This window comes from Epinephelus lanceolatus, chromosome 12, assembly GCF_041903045.1.
Source record: "Epinephelus lanceolatus isolate andai-2023 chromosome 12, ASM4190304v1, whole genome shotgun sequence".
Classification (NCBI taxonomy): Eukaryota; Metazoa; Chordata; class Actinopteri; order Perciformes; family Serranidae; genus Epinephelus; species Epinephelus lanceolatus.
In genome coordinates, this window is record NC_135745.1 from 10,895,208 (window position 1) to 10,911,894 (window position 16,687).

Genomic DNA, 16,687 nt, shown 5'->3' on the forward strand with positions numbered 1-16,687 from the left:
CCTACTCCCAGATAACAAGAGCTCTGTCCTGACCTTGGTACATTTAAATTCCTCTGTTAAACTAGATACTGGCAGCTGAAGTATCCCTTTTCCATACAATGCAACACTACTTAGGCACCTAGGAGCACCCAACCACTTCCTAATGTAGGAGCTAACCGACCTTTCAATTCTCTCCACAACAGATATTGGAATTTCATAAATTGACAGTGGCCACATTAACCTAGGATATAGCCCAAATTGCAAACACCACAACTTCAACTTTCCTGGAAGTTCTGATTTATCTATTCTATCCAATCCTTCAGCCACATCTTTTCTAAATTTCACCACCTGTTCCTTATCATTCAACTCTACATTGTACCACCTACCTAAGCTCTTTACTGACTTTTCCCCAATTGTTGGGATGTCCTCATCATCTATGACAAACTTCCTATCACTTAACTTCCCTCTACATATCGAGATGCTTCTAGATTTACTAGGCTTGATTTTCATGCTGGCCCACTTGAGGTTCTTATTTACCTTCTCTAGTAGCCTCTTTGTACATGGCATTGTTGTGGTCACCAGTGTCATGTCATCCATGTAAGCCCTAACTGGTGGAAGATGCAACCCATTCTGCCGTCTATCCCCACCTACCACCCACTTAGAAGCCCTGATGATTACTTCCATTGCCATCGTAAATGCTAATGGAGAAATTGTAGTATAGTAGTATAGTATAGTTATAAGAGTTGTAAAATGTCTTTATTTATTTAATCTATACTTATTTAGATGCTTTGCTTTGTGTCAAAAACTGTACATAAAATAAAATGTAGCGTGTTTTTGAAATTATGACAAAAAACAACAACATATGTAGAAAGAAGCAGAGATGGGATACATGTACCTGTTTTAAATGAACGAATAAAATCCAAAGAGTACTCTGTTTGATTTAGCCCACACTCTTCTGGTGTATATTAACCATGTAATGAAACATGTTTTTATGCAGAAAGGGTGCCAACACAAAGGCCTCTAACATTGAAATGGGCCTACAAATTGAAAAATGGCTGTCTATTTTCTGCTTAATACACAGCAGTTACCCACCAAGGTTCTTCTGCTTTGTGCATGTCGAAGGTCTGAGGTCTTTCATGCCAAAAGCCCTCATAAAGTCACGAGTCACTGGTGTTAAAGTCTGGTTGCAGGTCATTTTATGATTGAGTCACATGTCCTGCGGACAGGTCCACACCTCTGATCGTTACCACCAATGTTTAGTCTTTGGTGAACATTGTAATTTAATCCCTCGAGCAGAGTAACCATGCTGCCCTCTGGTGGTTACAATGAAAGCTCACTGCAGTTTATGACATTGCAATTAATATTCTGCGTACATCAAGTGATTCGGTTTTGGCACGTGTACATCAAATACTTTGCCAAACATGAGGCGTTTCTTTTTCCTATTTTCTGTTAATTACTTAATCACATGCATGTTTAAACACAAGACTGTTTGCAGTGATACATAACAAATATTCATTATTTCAGTCGTCTGAACCAAAGAGGTCGTCGCTGTGCACATGCACACAACAGCAACAGAAATGCAAATATTGCAGCTCTATGTAGAGTGGTCGTGTGCTCAGGATGTGATGTAACATATGATGGATTCGATTTTATATCAACCTGACTGACCATATAGGCTTTCAGTACTTAAAACTAGGCTTTGTATTGGTAGTGTCAGATTTGGGGATGGATCTGCCCACTCCTATTTGTTAACTGGCTGAAAGCAATATTGTAAATAGGTGATAATGAACTAAAAGTGATAGTCAGGTTAAGTGTATTTCAATAACAGCCCATGAGGTATTAGGTTTTTCTAATTGGGAATAATGGTCATTCTCATGGGGGAAACTGTGGGCTAGGTCACAAGGAAAGCAACACAGCAACTACAGTAGCCTGGATGGGTCCATTAAAAATAACACTGCAGCTGCAAAGATTGTATGTAGTGGCACTTAAAAACCCTCACCTTTTGTGTTGCTGCATGTTTAACAAATCATATTTTTTCAGAGAAACCTGTAGTTGAGATAGTTATAAACATTTTTCAGGTCAAATTTACTCTATCAAGCGATGTTTGGAGGTAGCAAGCTGATAAAATTTTCACTGGTATACTGCTTTCAAAGGACATTTTTTGTAAACTTTATAAATAGTAGGCCTATGGGAACTTGATGTTTGTTTCTTTATGAGAAAGGGGGATTATTTATTTTTGCAGGGGACAGCACATAATTAAAAGTAATTGCACCAAATTTAGCAAGCAGCTAATTTACATGTGTTGTCCCTGCTAGACATAAAATCGACAACTACACGATATGTGGCCCCAAAAGTGACGTGAAACAGAAGTAAATAAATAAAATAATAAATAAATAACCGTAATAATTTCGGAAGGAAAAAAAACAGACAAGCAAGTTCTGAAGTCCATACTCTTTTTGGTGGTTAAAAAAAAAAGAAAAAAGAAAGGGGGGGGGGACGGGGGGGGACGTCAGAAGGCGCCGCCCAACACTACGTCATCACTACGCGTCCACAACACACTTCAGTCAGGTCTACACATCTCACACGTGAGTTATGCTACACTTTTTCTTTTTTTTTTACCTTTTAAGAACTGTGTTTCTATCGTTTCATATTTTGCACCAGTTACGCCGAATGTCTCAATAAATGTACTAAAAAAATTGCTAAAAATATCCGACTGTTTCGAAAACTATCGAGCCGGTTTGTGTCAAGAGAGTTAGCATGGACGTCTCCTCTGCTACTGTCTTGTTTATGCAGCCAGGGTCTCTCAGCCAAACTCCTTTCTCAAGAATATGTCAGTATGACGTTTCATCGCTTATCGCCACCAGGCTAACCTTGTAAAACCTGAATTATAACATTGTCCGAATCATTAGTAGCTAGTTGTAAATTCGGCATACATTGGTGTTACCCAAATCTCTTGTTTACATATAATTTCCAACTTTCCCCCCTTAACATTGGTCTCAATCACACCGTTAGGTAAGATTTGCAGGTGGAAAACAGAATAGCACTAGCATACTACGGTACTAGTACCCTAGGGTACAAATAAGGTACCCAACTGATACAGTAAATCCTATTTGTTAGTCTTGGGACAGCCACTGAAATGTATTGATTACAGAGGAAGTGTTTCCTCTTCATTATTTTGACTACTTTGCAGTGACAGTTGTAGTTAAGGAAGGTTAATGTTTAATTTCTAATAAAGTTTGGTCCTGTTTGTTTTATGTTTTTTTTTATTATCAAATACAGTCTGACCCTGTATCAATGATAAATGTAAAATAATTTGTCGTAGGTAAACAAAACTCAGTGTAGCTGTAGCATCATATCAGTCATATCATTGCATAAAATGGTATTAGCATCCAAACCCAATATTTTAGTAACATTAATGTACACTGTAACTGTAGACAAAGATGTGCTGGTTGGTAAATCTAGAGAATGTGTACTTCACCATCAAAACCTAACGATCAGTTAATGTTTTCCCCTCGTCTGTTCCTATGTCAGCCAGAAGATCGAGGATCTTCTCCATCAAGACCAAGTCATTCTGCTTGTATGTCATAAGTTCCAAGCTATGTTGGCTAAACCAGAGGAAAGGAAGCCGCAGAAAGGGGGAGAAAAGAAGAGGAGACACCCTGGTGGAGATGGAGAAGGAGGAGAGAAGAAGAGGAGGGGAGGTAAAGAAGGAGAAGGGGGTCAGGGAGATGGTGGCAGGAAGCGCCTGGATGCACTGAGTGTGGGCTATTTCCGCAGAGTTGGGGAAAGACTCGGTGAAGGCTTTGAAGACAATGAGGAGAGAGGTGAGGATGATTATTTAATATTTGTCATTATATATCAAACACTGCCTGTGTGTGATATCTGTTAACTCTTGTTATTCTTCTTTCTATTTTGTTTTGTAGAGATGTTTGTAGAGAATGTCCTCACAGAAGTTAAAGGGAAAGCGGCGGTGGTAGCAATGGACCGCACAGGAAGCATCACTTTACAGCGGCTGCTGCCACTGTGCAGTTCTGACCAGGTTGCAGAGGTGCTGGCTGAACTCGGGGGAGAATCAGGGTCGGAGTTTAAGGCGGTTTCATGTGACCGGTGTGGCGGCCATGTAGTGGAGAGTGCTGTCAGGCAGATATCCAAGTGGATGGGTAAGATTACATGTTTCATTTCTAAGCAGCAATGTCAAACCTTCTGTAGTAAATAGGTAAATAACAACTCAGCTTTGTGTGTCTCTTTTGGATCCATTCATTTTTAGAGTCATCACAGAAGGAGTTGCCTAATAACGAAGGAGAAGAGGAGGAGAGTTGTGGAGTGTTGGAGGCCCAGGTGTTGTCTTTAAGTCAGGTGGTGAGAGACAACAGCGCAGAGTTCATCAAACATGTCCATGGCTCACACGTGGTCCGCACACTTTTACATGTGCTGGCAGGCTGTCTGGGACCTCCACGCACTGAGACCCGTCCAGGTACACACACACACACACAAACACACATATTCATTTCTTGGCCTAACATAGAGGGTTTCCAAATCTGACACTGTGGGCCCCACTCACACAGAATTCAGTACCTCCACACCCAACCCCTGATTTTGTCACTTTCACTGCTTTTATTATTCTTTGTCTAACTTCTATTTGGTAGATAATTATGGCTTAAGTTTTAGAGCTACAGTACAGATAATTTGGGGCCATTTGGGATGTAAACAGAAAGTTTTAATGGAGCCATGGAGTCAACAACTTTTTTTCAGCATACTTTTAATGGCAGCATTAAAAGTATGCCAACTTAGCTAATAGCTTTTCCTGTTTGTACAGTACACATGGGGATGTACTGACTGCTATAACTGGATTACTGTGATACAGAGGCAAAGGTAAAAACCTGATGATTCTCAGCCAGGTTTTTGGGCCAGATACATTAACAATGTATATGCACAAATACCATGCATACGCCTTTTCCTGCATATGAAGTGGTATTTATAAAGGAAGAACGTGCGGTGAGAATATGTGCACCTTGCTCATTCTTCAGATATACACATAGTTTCAGAGATAGCTGCGAATGAAGTGATAAGGAGACAGATATCATGCTTTTAGGTTGTCCGCCAATTTCTCTCATTGTCTTATTTATATTGAAGGTGACACATTACTCAGTAAAATGTCAATCAAAGGCGCATTTATAAAGTTAATTTGAAATTACAAGTGATGAATTTTATGATCATTGTTATTAACATTCATCTCCCTGTTAATGATTGTTTAGTTTTTTCCTGTGAAGCAATTTGTGAAGTCAGTTTCAACATGAGCACTATGAACAAATTATTGATCATCCGTCTGACATTTCATTATAATGCTGATTGAGATTTATACTCAAATGATGGTTTGCAGAAACGTAGTGAATAAGTGGTGCAGGTGCTACAAATATCCACAGTTCTGTGTAATATCACCTGTTCCGGTACCCTTAGAGAACCTCACCGATGAGACACAGTCAGTGAAATTGCACTGTAGTTTTCAATGTCTACTGACTGGTGGAGGGGCACAAGTATTGATGTGCAAATATATGTTTAGAGGTCTTTCTACATTCAGTTATGGCAAACTTTGGGAGTGGAAATGAGGCTTGTGGATATGCGCCCAGCTCCACAAGATTAAGATTTATAAAACAGAATTAGGTGTATTCACAGCTTTGTAAATCTGACAGAATTTCTGCCTTAGTATACACAGTTTAAGCTGTGAATCTACACAGAGTTTTATACATCTGGCCCCTGGAATTAAAAGGAGCGAATGTTTTCCATGATTTCTAAGTGAATTTATGTTATTGTATTTGTGATGACTTATTAAGCGGGCAGAATCAGCGGTCAGGCCACAATAAGCAGTAAGTGACTTTCAGATGATTTTAGATCAACAGCATGCATCTGTCCCTTTGACCTCACGCACTGTTTTTGCCTCATGTTTCTCTCTGTATCTCTCCTGTGCCCTAGTTCTGAGGTGCGCCTCACAGAGTTTGCAAACCCCTGGTCTAATAAAGTTGTGACCCTGCATTGCTCAGTGTCTGGCAACACTGACCGTATCCACCCTTACCAGACAGAAAGACAGAGAGCTGTCTGAGAGGCTGTTCATCCTAGAAAATAAGTGGTTTAATCTATTTGTTGAGGTAGTTACCACAGTCTCCATTTTGTCCCAACAAGAAATAAAGGAAGAAAATAAAACTTTAGGTCTGCATGCTCTGTCTCTGCTAGTTCTGTTGGGACTTCTACACACTCAGAGGCTTGTATCTGCAAGCTTGTGTTCATGTTGACTTTTGTTACTCTTGTTTTTTTCCAGGTGCAAAAGAACGCAACGTTGCTCCTCAGCTGACGGATTTTGAGATTCCAACGTCATTTTGGTACGAGCTCAAAAGCCTCACAGAGACCTTGATGGACAACGTTAATTGTGAGTCATATGTATTCAAACCCAAGCACTTGCTTATCATAGCTGAGAACTTGTATTATGGTCAGAGAAAAGAATAACGTGCGCATTAAACATCTTTAACAGTGGCTGAATTAAGGTTGCCCCATGATCTTTTAAAAGGGAGAACCAGTATTTCAAATAATATGGCAGACATGCCCAAGTCAACAAACCCTGTCAACAGTGTTGCCTCCCTCTTCTCCTATCTGCTGACTGCTCTGGCATTTTTTTGGAATCGGAAAAACATTTAAGCCTTTTAAATGCGAGTGAGGACTCATAGGAGAGTCAAAGGGGAAGTGCTCAAGGGCTGCTTTTTTGTGCTGTCTAGATTGTGTTTAGAATTTAAATGATAAATCCAACCTTGCAGTTTTTACTATCAAAACAAAATGAAATGGTCAGTAAATAACTTCGGGGCAAGTGCACATGCTGTGGAGAAACGTAAGTGGCTTTAAAGAGAACTCTGCTGCACAGGGACAAAACAACTACGCATTTTTAATACAGCAAACAGAACAAAAAGTGTCTGGATAACTGGAGAGAGAGACCACATGGGCAGCTCTTTCAGTCTGCTTTGGAAGTGATGGAGGCTGACACAGCTGGAACTATTGATAATAAGCTTTACAAGCATCATAAAGCCAATTCTAAAATTAGACTCTAAATGCACTGTGAGTACAGGAGTAAATAAGGGCTTTAGTGTATAGTAGCTTTGGTACAAGTGTTTTCTGCCTTTACTCTGTAATTATCAGAAAAAATTGCATTAATCGTTCATGTCCAAAAGTCCGCATGTGTACTCGATCAGTTTTGAAATCCTCTGCAGGCTTTGGTCCTGTTACAACCTTTAAAAATATAACTTGAATGAGTAATTGGTGCTTTGTTCCGGATTTTAGATTAAAGGTTACCTGGGACAACTTTTGACCACACGTAGCACTGTTGAGCAGTGTTTTTTTTAATTGTTTAACGTTGTTTGTATAATTGATATGTACAAGGATGCACAAACACGACATTCCCGCCACAGATTTCACACTGTTCCACAGATCTACAGTTAGTGGTGATAACCATAGACGGTATAAAATAATGGACGTAGCCACTCTGACGTCATTGGTATTGAAGCCCGAGTTTCACATTTTGGCCATCGCCATCTTGGATGTTTGCAGCCAGAAATGGTGACTTTATAAGTGACCAAATGTGGACGAGAGGGTGGAGCACACATTAACACTAGCTGCTAGCTTGGTTAGCACAGTGTATTTACAGTCTGTGGTTAACTGTGATAATGCCAATGCTTATAACCATTAGGGGTGAGTTCATGTACAAAAATCACTAAACGTTTAGAGTGGGTAATTTTTTTCGTGTAAACGTGTACACGGGTTTCACCACTGGGTGGTGCTGTTGCATTGTACCCGTAAAGCCCCAGTTATCCGAATACCAACCGAACGGGCCATTTAACCAATGGTTACAGGCCGCCACTCCGAAATATCGCCATTTCGACGGTCCGCCATCTCGAATTCTGGTCCCTGAGTCCTGACAGTAAGCTATGGCTAGCCTGTAGAAGCTGGCACTGTGATACGTTGCTCGTCCGTCTGTCCGTCCGTAGCATGAGTCATGTGCGCCACTTCACCACCGTGCGTAGAAGCGCGAACAATTCCGTGTCCTCTCACTGTGGATGCTGTGATTTGGTGGCCTGGTACTCATTGTAGCCCACTGGCGAACGACCCCCTTACCGAATGCGCCATTTTAATAGAACAGAGCACGTAGGCTGCTGACCTGTTGCCAAACCCGGTCTCACACCATTTCTTGTCTTATTCACAGTCTATCACAGTTAGTCAACAATTGAAAAACGTTTTTCGTGTACTAATTTTTCATAACCGTTTATGATCTCAAACACATGTACACGGACTCACTTCTAATAACCATGGAAACAAAATGTACTTAGTGGAAAAACTGAACATCCAACTCCTTACCAAAGGAAAAAAGTGTGTTACATTATTTTGGACATCTAGTATTTTTTCTACCTATATTGAAGCAACCCCCAAAACATTTGAGATGGAAATAACTTTATGAAGAATGATTTACAATCCCCATATATGTGCGTTTGACCCACAGGTACTAAAGGTACATTTGTCAGTTAATAGTAGCAGTGGTGATGCAGCAGGTTGGGTAAGCTTACAAGAAAAATATCAAAATATAGAATGTTAAGAAGTCACAAAGCAGCATCCTGAGTAAGTTATTAATAAGTTAAATAAACATTGCGTGCTGTAGTACACCTTCCGTCCTACCCCTCGCTCTGTTACACTCTCTCTCTCTCTCTCTCTCTCGCTCTCTCTCTCTCTCTCTCTCTCTCACACACACACACACACACACATACATACATACACATACACACAGGCAGGAACACTGAGGTCATGTCTCTGTCCTCAGTCCTGACAACTGTGCTACTGTAATGCATTGAGTTTGTGGTTTGCATGTCAGGTCATGTTCAGGTGGTTGATAACCCATATTTTGTTGGTAAGGCAGTGCAGATTGGAAAAGTGAAGCTGAAACAAATTCCAGTCTTTAATAAACAGGATGCTGCTTGGGCCATATCTTTAAGAATGGGGACAAACTTAAAGCTCTTATTTAACCTCTTATTTTATTCCTACATGCTCTCATGTTCTTATTTAACATTTTGTTTTTATGCCCAATATCTTATTTAACATTTTATTTTACAGATTTTTTATTGGTTAAATAATGTTATGATATTAAACAATTATTAAATTAATCTGACAGCCTGGCCCCAGAATGTCTGCTTAAAAAAATTCTACATTCTAAAGTTAACTCCCTTAATTTATTTATTTTTTGAGACCAAGATGTATCTACTGAATGAGACTTTTTAGAGTGTAAAAATCAAGTTTGTTAATAGGGACACTGCTTCTAAATAACTTCTTAAGTTCTCGTTCCTTATCTGCCAACATACACACCCACATTGATATATCTGTAATAAGCTTATTTCGGACTGGCAGAGTTGGTCTCACTCTGTGTCTTGGATTTGTTTATTAGACCACAAGGATACACACAATGTGTTTTGATGAAAATCACTGAAACTAAATATAACTTTTCTCTCCCATTGTGTGTTTTCCTTCCTAGTGAGTGTGACAGATGCTGTTGCCAGTGCAGTGTTCCAGACCATGTTGACTGTGTGTCACAGGAAACGGCCGAAACTCTGCAAACAGCTCCTCAAACGCATCATGGAGTACCTGACAAGTCGCAATGCAGCTCCAGGAGTGAGGTCAGAGACGACCCTTGAGCCATTTTCCTTTTGACCAGGAATGAGTCGATTAGTCGACAGCATGTTATCTAACTGCTTGTTTTGTTTCTGTGCTGTTTAGTCCTCTTCTGGTGTTTCTTAAGGACCAGGCCTCCAGTCACCTCATTGAGACAATCATACAGCTTTCCCACAAGGCCCTTCTTCGGGATCTCTATAAGAACCACCTCAAGGGTCAGCTGGTCGACTTGGCCCTCCATTCTATCGCCAACTTCCCCATACAGAGGCTAACCGCCGCCTCGGCCAAATACAAACTGGTTCGTCATGACGTCTGCATGTCACATGGTGCAGGATAAAAGTCAGGATTTTGTAACTGTAAGAATGACACCATTTTCTCTCTCTCTTTGCGTAGTTCCTGAGGTTGTTTGACGAGCTGATCCAGGGCGTGGAGGCCATCTTAGCCGCAGGCCACATGGGTGTGATTGTCCAACTGGCCGAGAGCTGCGCAGAAAGTGAGGAGAAACAGGACGAGTTGATGCAGTGCCTTCTCCATGTAAGCATCAAGGGGTGTTTGTAACTGAGATGTAATGGTCCACCTGGGTCTTAAATCAATGTAACAATACCCCTGTTTTTATTTATTTCTCCCTCTTTTCTGACTGAAATCCAAAGTGCATAACAACACAATAAAGCTGCTTAATGTTTGATTTGTTGGTAATGAAATCCTTGTTGATGTGTTGCCTCCCAGGCATTCCACTGCGCTGAGCCCGGTTCGCGACACGTCAGCTGCCTGCCTCTCTTCATGTCCCTGACCACCTATGAGGTGTATTACCACTCTGACACAGCAGAGGGCAACATACAGACAGAGGTAAACAACACAGCAGTCTAATGAAATCATTTGGGGATGCATTTTAATTGTAGTTTTGACATTTCAGTTTAATTAGCGCAACGCTGCACCACAAACAACATCCCTTTGAAAAATGAATGCACCCTGCAGCATATTGATGTTGAATTAATGTTCAGTGAGGTGCCGTTCTGGTGTTCTTCATCATGTCTAGATCCCACTGTCCTCCATCTGTTACCATGGCTCCCGGCTGGTACAGGCGCTGGCCAAGTTCAAGGAGCGCTCCCTCCTACTCAGCAGCTTGCGCACTCTGACCCCTGCTGACCTCCTGACACTGGCCTGTGACCCCTCTGGCAGCCATGTCCTCCAGGCACTCATCGCCACATCCAGCGACAAGGGGAGAGGCAAGATCCTCAAGAGACTGGAGGTACGACTACACAAGCATTATAAGAATATTACAGAATAGGAAGCTGTCACACAAGAGAATTTTTACTTTTAGCAGTTCCTGTTCCTGTTTTAAATACTTCCACTGACATTTAACTGACATTTTATCGGATATAGCTCAGTCTTGGTTTTGGTCTTTTTGTGGGATTCATTAACAATACCAGAAGTATAGAATATCAGCAGCCATATCCATTTAGACATCTAAATGGATATGGCTGCTGATATTCTATACTGATAATTCTATACTCTCTGAAGGCTTAAATTTCACAGTAACTGCTGCTGTTCACTGTCAGGGACAGATTGCAGCTCTATATCAAATGCTGCTGCTTCTCCTAACTGTTTTAGATATGCCACCAGTCTCTGTGTAGACACTTCCTTTGGGAGGAGATAAAAATTTAAGCTAATACAGAGCAGGGCTGCAAGTAATGATTTTTTTTTTATTATTGATGAATCTACCGTTTATTTCAGGATTAATCGATGAAGTATTTAGTTATCACGATTTCCCAGAGCTGAAAGTGACGTCTGCACATTGCTTCCTTTGTCCAACCAACATTCCAAAAACCAAAGACTCTTCATTTACTGTAATAAATGACAAAGAAAAGCAGCACATTCACAAATTTAAGAAGCTAAAACCAGCAAATATTTGTTACTTTTGCTTGAAAATTACTAAAACTATTAATTGATTATCAAAATACTGATTGATTGGTGATTGATTTTCTTTCTTTTGACTAACCTATTAATCAACTAATTGTTGCAGCTCAAATAGAAACCCAAAGTGAAGGTGGAACTTCCAGGTTGCCAGTTTGTCTAGAAATATAAAAAGTAGACCCCAGGAACATTCTGAATTTTTCAGTAAGACTCATGAAAGAAATGCTGAATGAGACACTACATTAAGTTACAGAAACAGGTTGAACAGAGACTAGCTCAGATGTGACATCATGACTGTGGTGCTTAATAAAACAATCATGCATTTTTTGCAAAGGTGTGAAAGTAGTACTGACACTGTTGTAATCTTGATGGCACTCGACCAACACCGTTACAGCACTGTGTCTGAATACAACAGGCCTTTACTTCAAAGACGTTCTTGTAGTTGCTTCTGACTTCGTCCTTCATAACCTTATCCAGAGTGACGTTTCGGTGCAACACACATCTGCTCTTGAGGCTGAACCCAGGACCTTTTGAGTACTGCCTAGGATTACTGCTACTTTACTTTCCTATTACTACCCACCGTTAACTGGAACATATTTGACATTTGTAACTGTGATAAAGTGTCTTAATCTAAAGACAGAAATTCTTTAAGGTTTAGTCAACTTTTTCATTTTTATCCTTCCTAGTTTTTTTAGTCTATCAAAATAAAATCATTTTAGTTAACTTTTAGCTAAGCCCTTTTTGCGTTGAAGCCATCCACTGTCTGTCTGGGATTCTGGGAATCTGCACACATCGCTCAACTAATTCAACCAATGACATTGCTTATAATTTGACAACAGGCTAGACATACAGTTTGGGGGAAATATCATGCATTATGAATGTCTGATAGGGCACCAATGCATTTTACTCCCGTCTAGTAAAAAAAAAAGAAAAATCCTACATTTTAAAAAAAACTATTTTTTATTGTCATCATACTATTTCATGTATGTTACTCATTACAAAGCTCATGTACTGATGACATTTCTTTCTAAGTGTGTCACCCAGTGATACATCAGAATAACAAACTATTGATATACAATGATAAATAAAGATAGATAACAACAACAGTTATGGTACAGGTATGTAATCGTAATTTTGGAGTCATAGAAAAATATCTCTGATTCCATCTCATATTCAAGGTCCTGCCTAATATAATTCATGGTTTATAATGATTTTTTCTTCTTTCAGTATTTCCACCTTCCTGTACAGCATCATAAGAGGAATTTAAAAAAAGTAAAGAGATGAAAGAAAAAAAGAAAAAACACCCACACATGCACGAATGCAAAAAAAAAAAAAACAATACAGGAAAATAAATAGATATAAAAAATACAAATACAAAAATAATTTAATAATAAAAGAAAGTACACCCCTGGATGACTGTCAGACCTGATACAAAGAACCACATTCCAAACCTGCATTTTTTCCTAGTTTTTAACTATCAAAGATCTATTTTTAGCCCTCCAGTGTCCCGTCTTCATTATGGAAAATGGTTGTTGCTGAACATTTGTCATCATGGAGTATGTTAATAAAATGAATACAGTTCTGTTAGAAGGAGGGTGGTGCTATGTTCATCACATTTAGGTGTGAGGTGACTAGAAATCATCACTTCACACCACAAATTTATTTTAGTGGACAGCAGATGTGGTTAACCATCCGTGTGGCTCAGGGTGATTAACATCTCGAAACAATTAACACGTGGGGAAGTATACAATGCACACTCATACAAAAATCCCAGAGGAAGTAGAGAGACAACAGTGCATCGAATATATCATGCATATCAAAAATCTCTAAGTATGCATTAAAACGTTAAATAGTTGTGTAGTAGGACACATGAAAAGAAACATTGCAGTATTGTACATAGAAAGTTTTAAAATCACATTTCACTAGAAAATCTCCACTCATTTAAACATACTTCAGCATACATGTTTATTATTGCCTAGACTAGACTAGACTGGACATTTATCAACCAGGAACAAAGCCAAAACCTTATAAATGTAAAGATAGTTTTAAGTTTTTATAACATTGCTGTTGACTTTTCTGTTTGAATGGGAACACTATCAACGGACGTCATCACTCTCTCTGTTTTATTTGTCCTCTCAGGGCCAGTATGTTCAGATGGCCTGTTCCAGGTTGGGTAGTCGGGTGCTGGAGGCTATATGGAACAGTGCGTCAGTCAGTCACAGGCAGAACATCGCACAGGAACTAGGTAATATAAATCATTACATAGATCCTGACTTTAAGGAGTGGCTGGATATATTTCTTTAATATAGATAATTTATGTTTTGATTTCCTTTCTCATTTCCCCTTGCCTTCCAGTGCCAAGTGAAAACCAGCTGAGGTCAGATCAGTTTGCTCGCCATGTATGGGCCAAATTTGCCCTCTCCCACTTCGTCCACAGAAGAGCCCACTGGCAGGAAATACAGACCGGAGAGTCCAAAAAGCGGAAACTCTTTAGTGACATCCTTGAGTAAAAAATGCTTATTTATAAGATGTGTTTTTTTTTCTCTGTAATTGGATAAAAAATAAAGAAGGAAATATTCCTTATTTGTGTGTTACTTTTTAACTCCAAAAGAGCATGGATCCCTATTAGCTCAAGATGGGGGTGACACAGTCAGTGAAGGTATACACACATATCCTTTCTCGCAGTGGACCTCTGCCCACCTGCAACACACCTGCCACTTCTGCTGCAGCTGCTCATTTATCTTATTTCATTTGTTCCATTGTTGCATTTATCAGGACTTTTCCCTTTGTTTTAACTGTGTAACAGATGCAACTGCAAATGTAGAGAAGTATGATACTAATAGGGCAACTACATCCATTTTCATAATTCATTCATTTTATTTTTATGGTTTAAGACAGCCCATAACTATTAGTAAACATCCAAAACTTAGAGTGCTAAATTTATGATGTCATAAGTAAAAAGTCTGGAGCTGCTCCACAGATAATGAAGTGGTTAAGATGTTACAGATCAGAAGAATACTTTGGAAATCTATTCCCAAACACGAGCGTAGGACAGGGATGTGCAAAACACAACTTGCAGAAAAATTCCCGCACACCGTCTAACTTGCAAAATAATGCATCATTACACAAATAGGAAACTTAATAATAAATACAACAAGGCCTCCAAAATGCCACTGGGTACAAATTGCATAAAATAAACATGACAATAATCAAATTAATCTCTCAAGAATGCAAACTTGCAACTAAGTGGGTCCTTACCAGAACATCCTTTTGCTCCCAAAAAGGTAATTGCAGTGAAACAATGCAGGTGTCATTTGTGGATGAACCTAATATAGCATAAAGAAAAAAGTCAACACCAATGATACAGCTCAAGAAAATACAATATACAAATATAAAAGTAAAAGAAATTCATGCAGAAACACTGCATACATATATAAATGGACACTATCAACAGGTCACATTGATAATAAGTGTACATATCCATATGTATCTATGACTATGTGAGGGTGAACCAGGAGCCTAAGGGGTTTATTATAAAGTTTCCTATTTGTATATTGATGCTTTTCTCTCTTTCCATGCAAACATATCCCCACCTGCAAAATTTGGAAATGTATCTTTTTGAGAATGCAATTTAACCACGAGGACTTCAGCATTTATTTGTAAGAGCTTGCCCATTTAATGGAAACGCTTTGGGATATGTTTATGAATGTCATTATCCAGTGCGTTTTTAATGTTTTATTACTCTATCTTTATGTATAATATTGTAGATTATCACATGAATTCATATTTGGTTTTTAGGCCCTCCAACTGCATGTGGGTAATGTGACTGATTGCAAACTCACAGCCACTCTTACCTAAGAGGGCCTCTCTTTGTGAAAAACTATTTGCCTGATGAAGGTTTAGTTATCGAAACATTGCAATAAAATGATTATTTTTGCAAGTTAGACAGTGTGTGAGAGTTCTTCTGTGAAGAGATATTATAGATGACAGTGAGAGCACCCAGTGGAATGCTCTGAGTGTATTGGTACATTTTCTCTTTCGCAACTGAGAGCACTACATTAGAATAAAGCTCATTTGGGTATAAAAAGAAAACAAATATTCTGTGGATCCACAATATCAGGCTCCCATTCATTATCTGTGGAGCAGCTCCAGACTTTATATTTGATGACATCACAAGTTGGAGACTTCTCTGGTTTCTGGCTTTAAGAGAGAGAGGCTCATGTTCACAAGTATTGATTGATCTTTCCTCGGCCATAAAAATAACATATTTGAATTCTTAATTAAGGTGGAGTTCCCCATAAAGTTTAAATGCACTTAAAAGTAAGATAACTGATTAAAAAAAATGAAGTACGAGTTCACGAAAACACCACTTTGTTACAGTTACAAGAGTAAATGTTTAAATATTCTAAAACATATGAGTCAGATTGTTTATTCTGTTGTGATGTTGTTTCAACGTTTCCGATTTAATTAGAAAAAATGCACCACTTTTAACTGTTTGATGTAGGGAGCTGCATGGCCACTAGGGGCTGCTGGTGTAATGTTCATTCTCTGAGTCTGTGTAGTTTGCCCGCAGATCCAGGTCTTCTAATGAGCAGATCAACAGGAGCTAAGTGTGTGAACATTAAATCACCTACACTAAAAAGACAAAAGGTTTGCTGCTTGTATTGCTGACTAATAATGACAATAACTAAGCTAATGTAGTATGTATGCATACATATGTAGAGGCAGTTTTAGTACATGTCAGTGATTTGGTGGGAAAATGGAAGTCTGAATTAGATCTGAAAGTATGGGACAATCTTTGAAGATTGACTCTGCTGTTCCACTAAACGTCGTGTTTCCTCCACGGAAACACAAACAAATTCAGGCTGTTAGGAACCGTTCTGTGCCTCAGCAGCGAGCTTCTTTTGTTGCAGGCCTGTGGGAGACACATAAGCTTAGTCACAAAGGAGAACATTGATTTTAAATTGATTCAAAGAAAGAAGGCCTTTATCTTGGCAGATGCCTTTCAGTAAAGACGATGATGGACACGGCCGTGGAGCCACGCTGCAGGACAGCACGTGTTATCAGTGTGGGTACAAGCACAAAGGCCACCATCCCCCTAGGT

At 39.3% G+C, this 16,687-nt stretch overlaps 1 protein-coding gene across 1 annotated transcript; it reads left to right on the forward strand.

The window, feature by feature from the left end:
• The first annotated feature begins 2,518 nt into the window (after positions 1-2,518).
• Positions 2,519-14,166, forward strand: nop9 (NOP9 nucleolar protein). Its single transcript, XM_033649748.2, has 12 exons — positions 2,519-2,564; positions 3,511-3,803; positions 3,903-4,139; positions 4,247-4,453; positions 6,293-6,400; positions 9,533-9,674; positions 9,775-9,967; positions 10,063-10,203; positions 10,396-10,515; positions 10,706-10,918; positions 13,723-13,828; positions 13,939-14,166. The coding sequence occupies exons 2-12, from the start codon at positions 3,578-3,580 to the stop codon at positions 14,091-14,093; spliced, it is 1,848 nt and encodes a 615-aa protein (XP_033505639.2). The 5' UTR covers positions 2,519-2,564; positions 3,511-3,577; the 3' UTR covers positions 14,094-14,166.
• Positions 14,167-16,687: the final 2,521 nt, after the last annotated feature.

Bases quoted from the DNA above. Each gene is read 5' to 3' on its own strand.
- nop9 (XM_033649748.2), top strand. From the start codon at position 3,578: ATGTTGGCTAAACCAGAGGAAAGGAAGCCGCAGAAAGGGGGAGAAAAG. The intron at 4,140-4,246 runs GTAAGATTACAT...ATTCATTTTTAG, and splicing joins GCAGATATCCAAGTGGATGG to AGTCATCACAGAAGGAGTTG. The intron at 10,516-10,705 runs GTAAACAACACA...CATCATGTCTAG, and splicing joins AGGGCAACATACAGACAGAG to ATCCCACTGTCCTCCATCTG.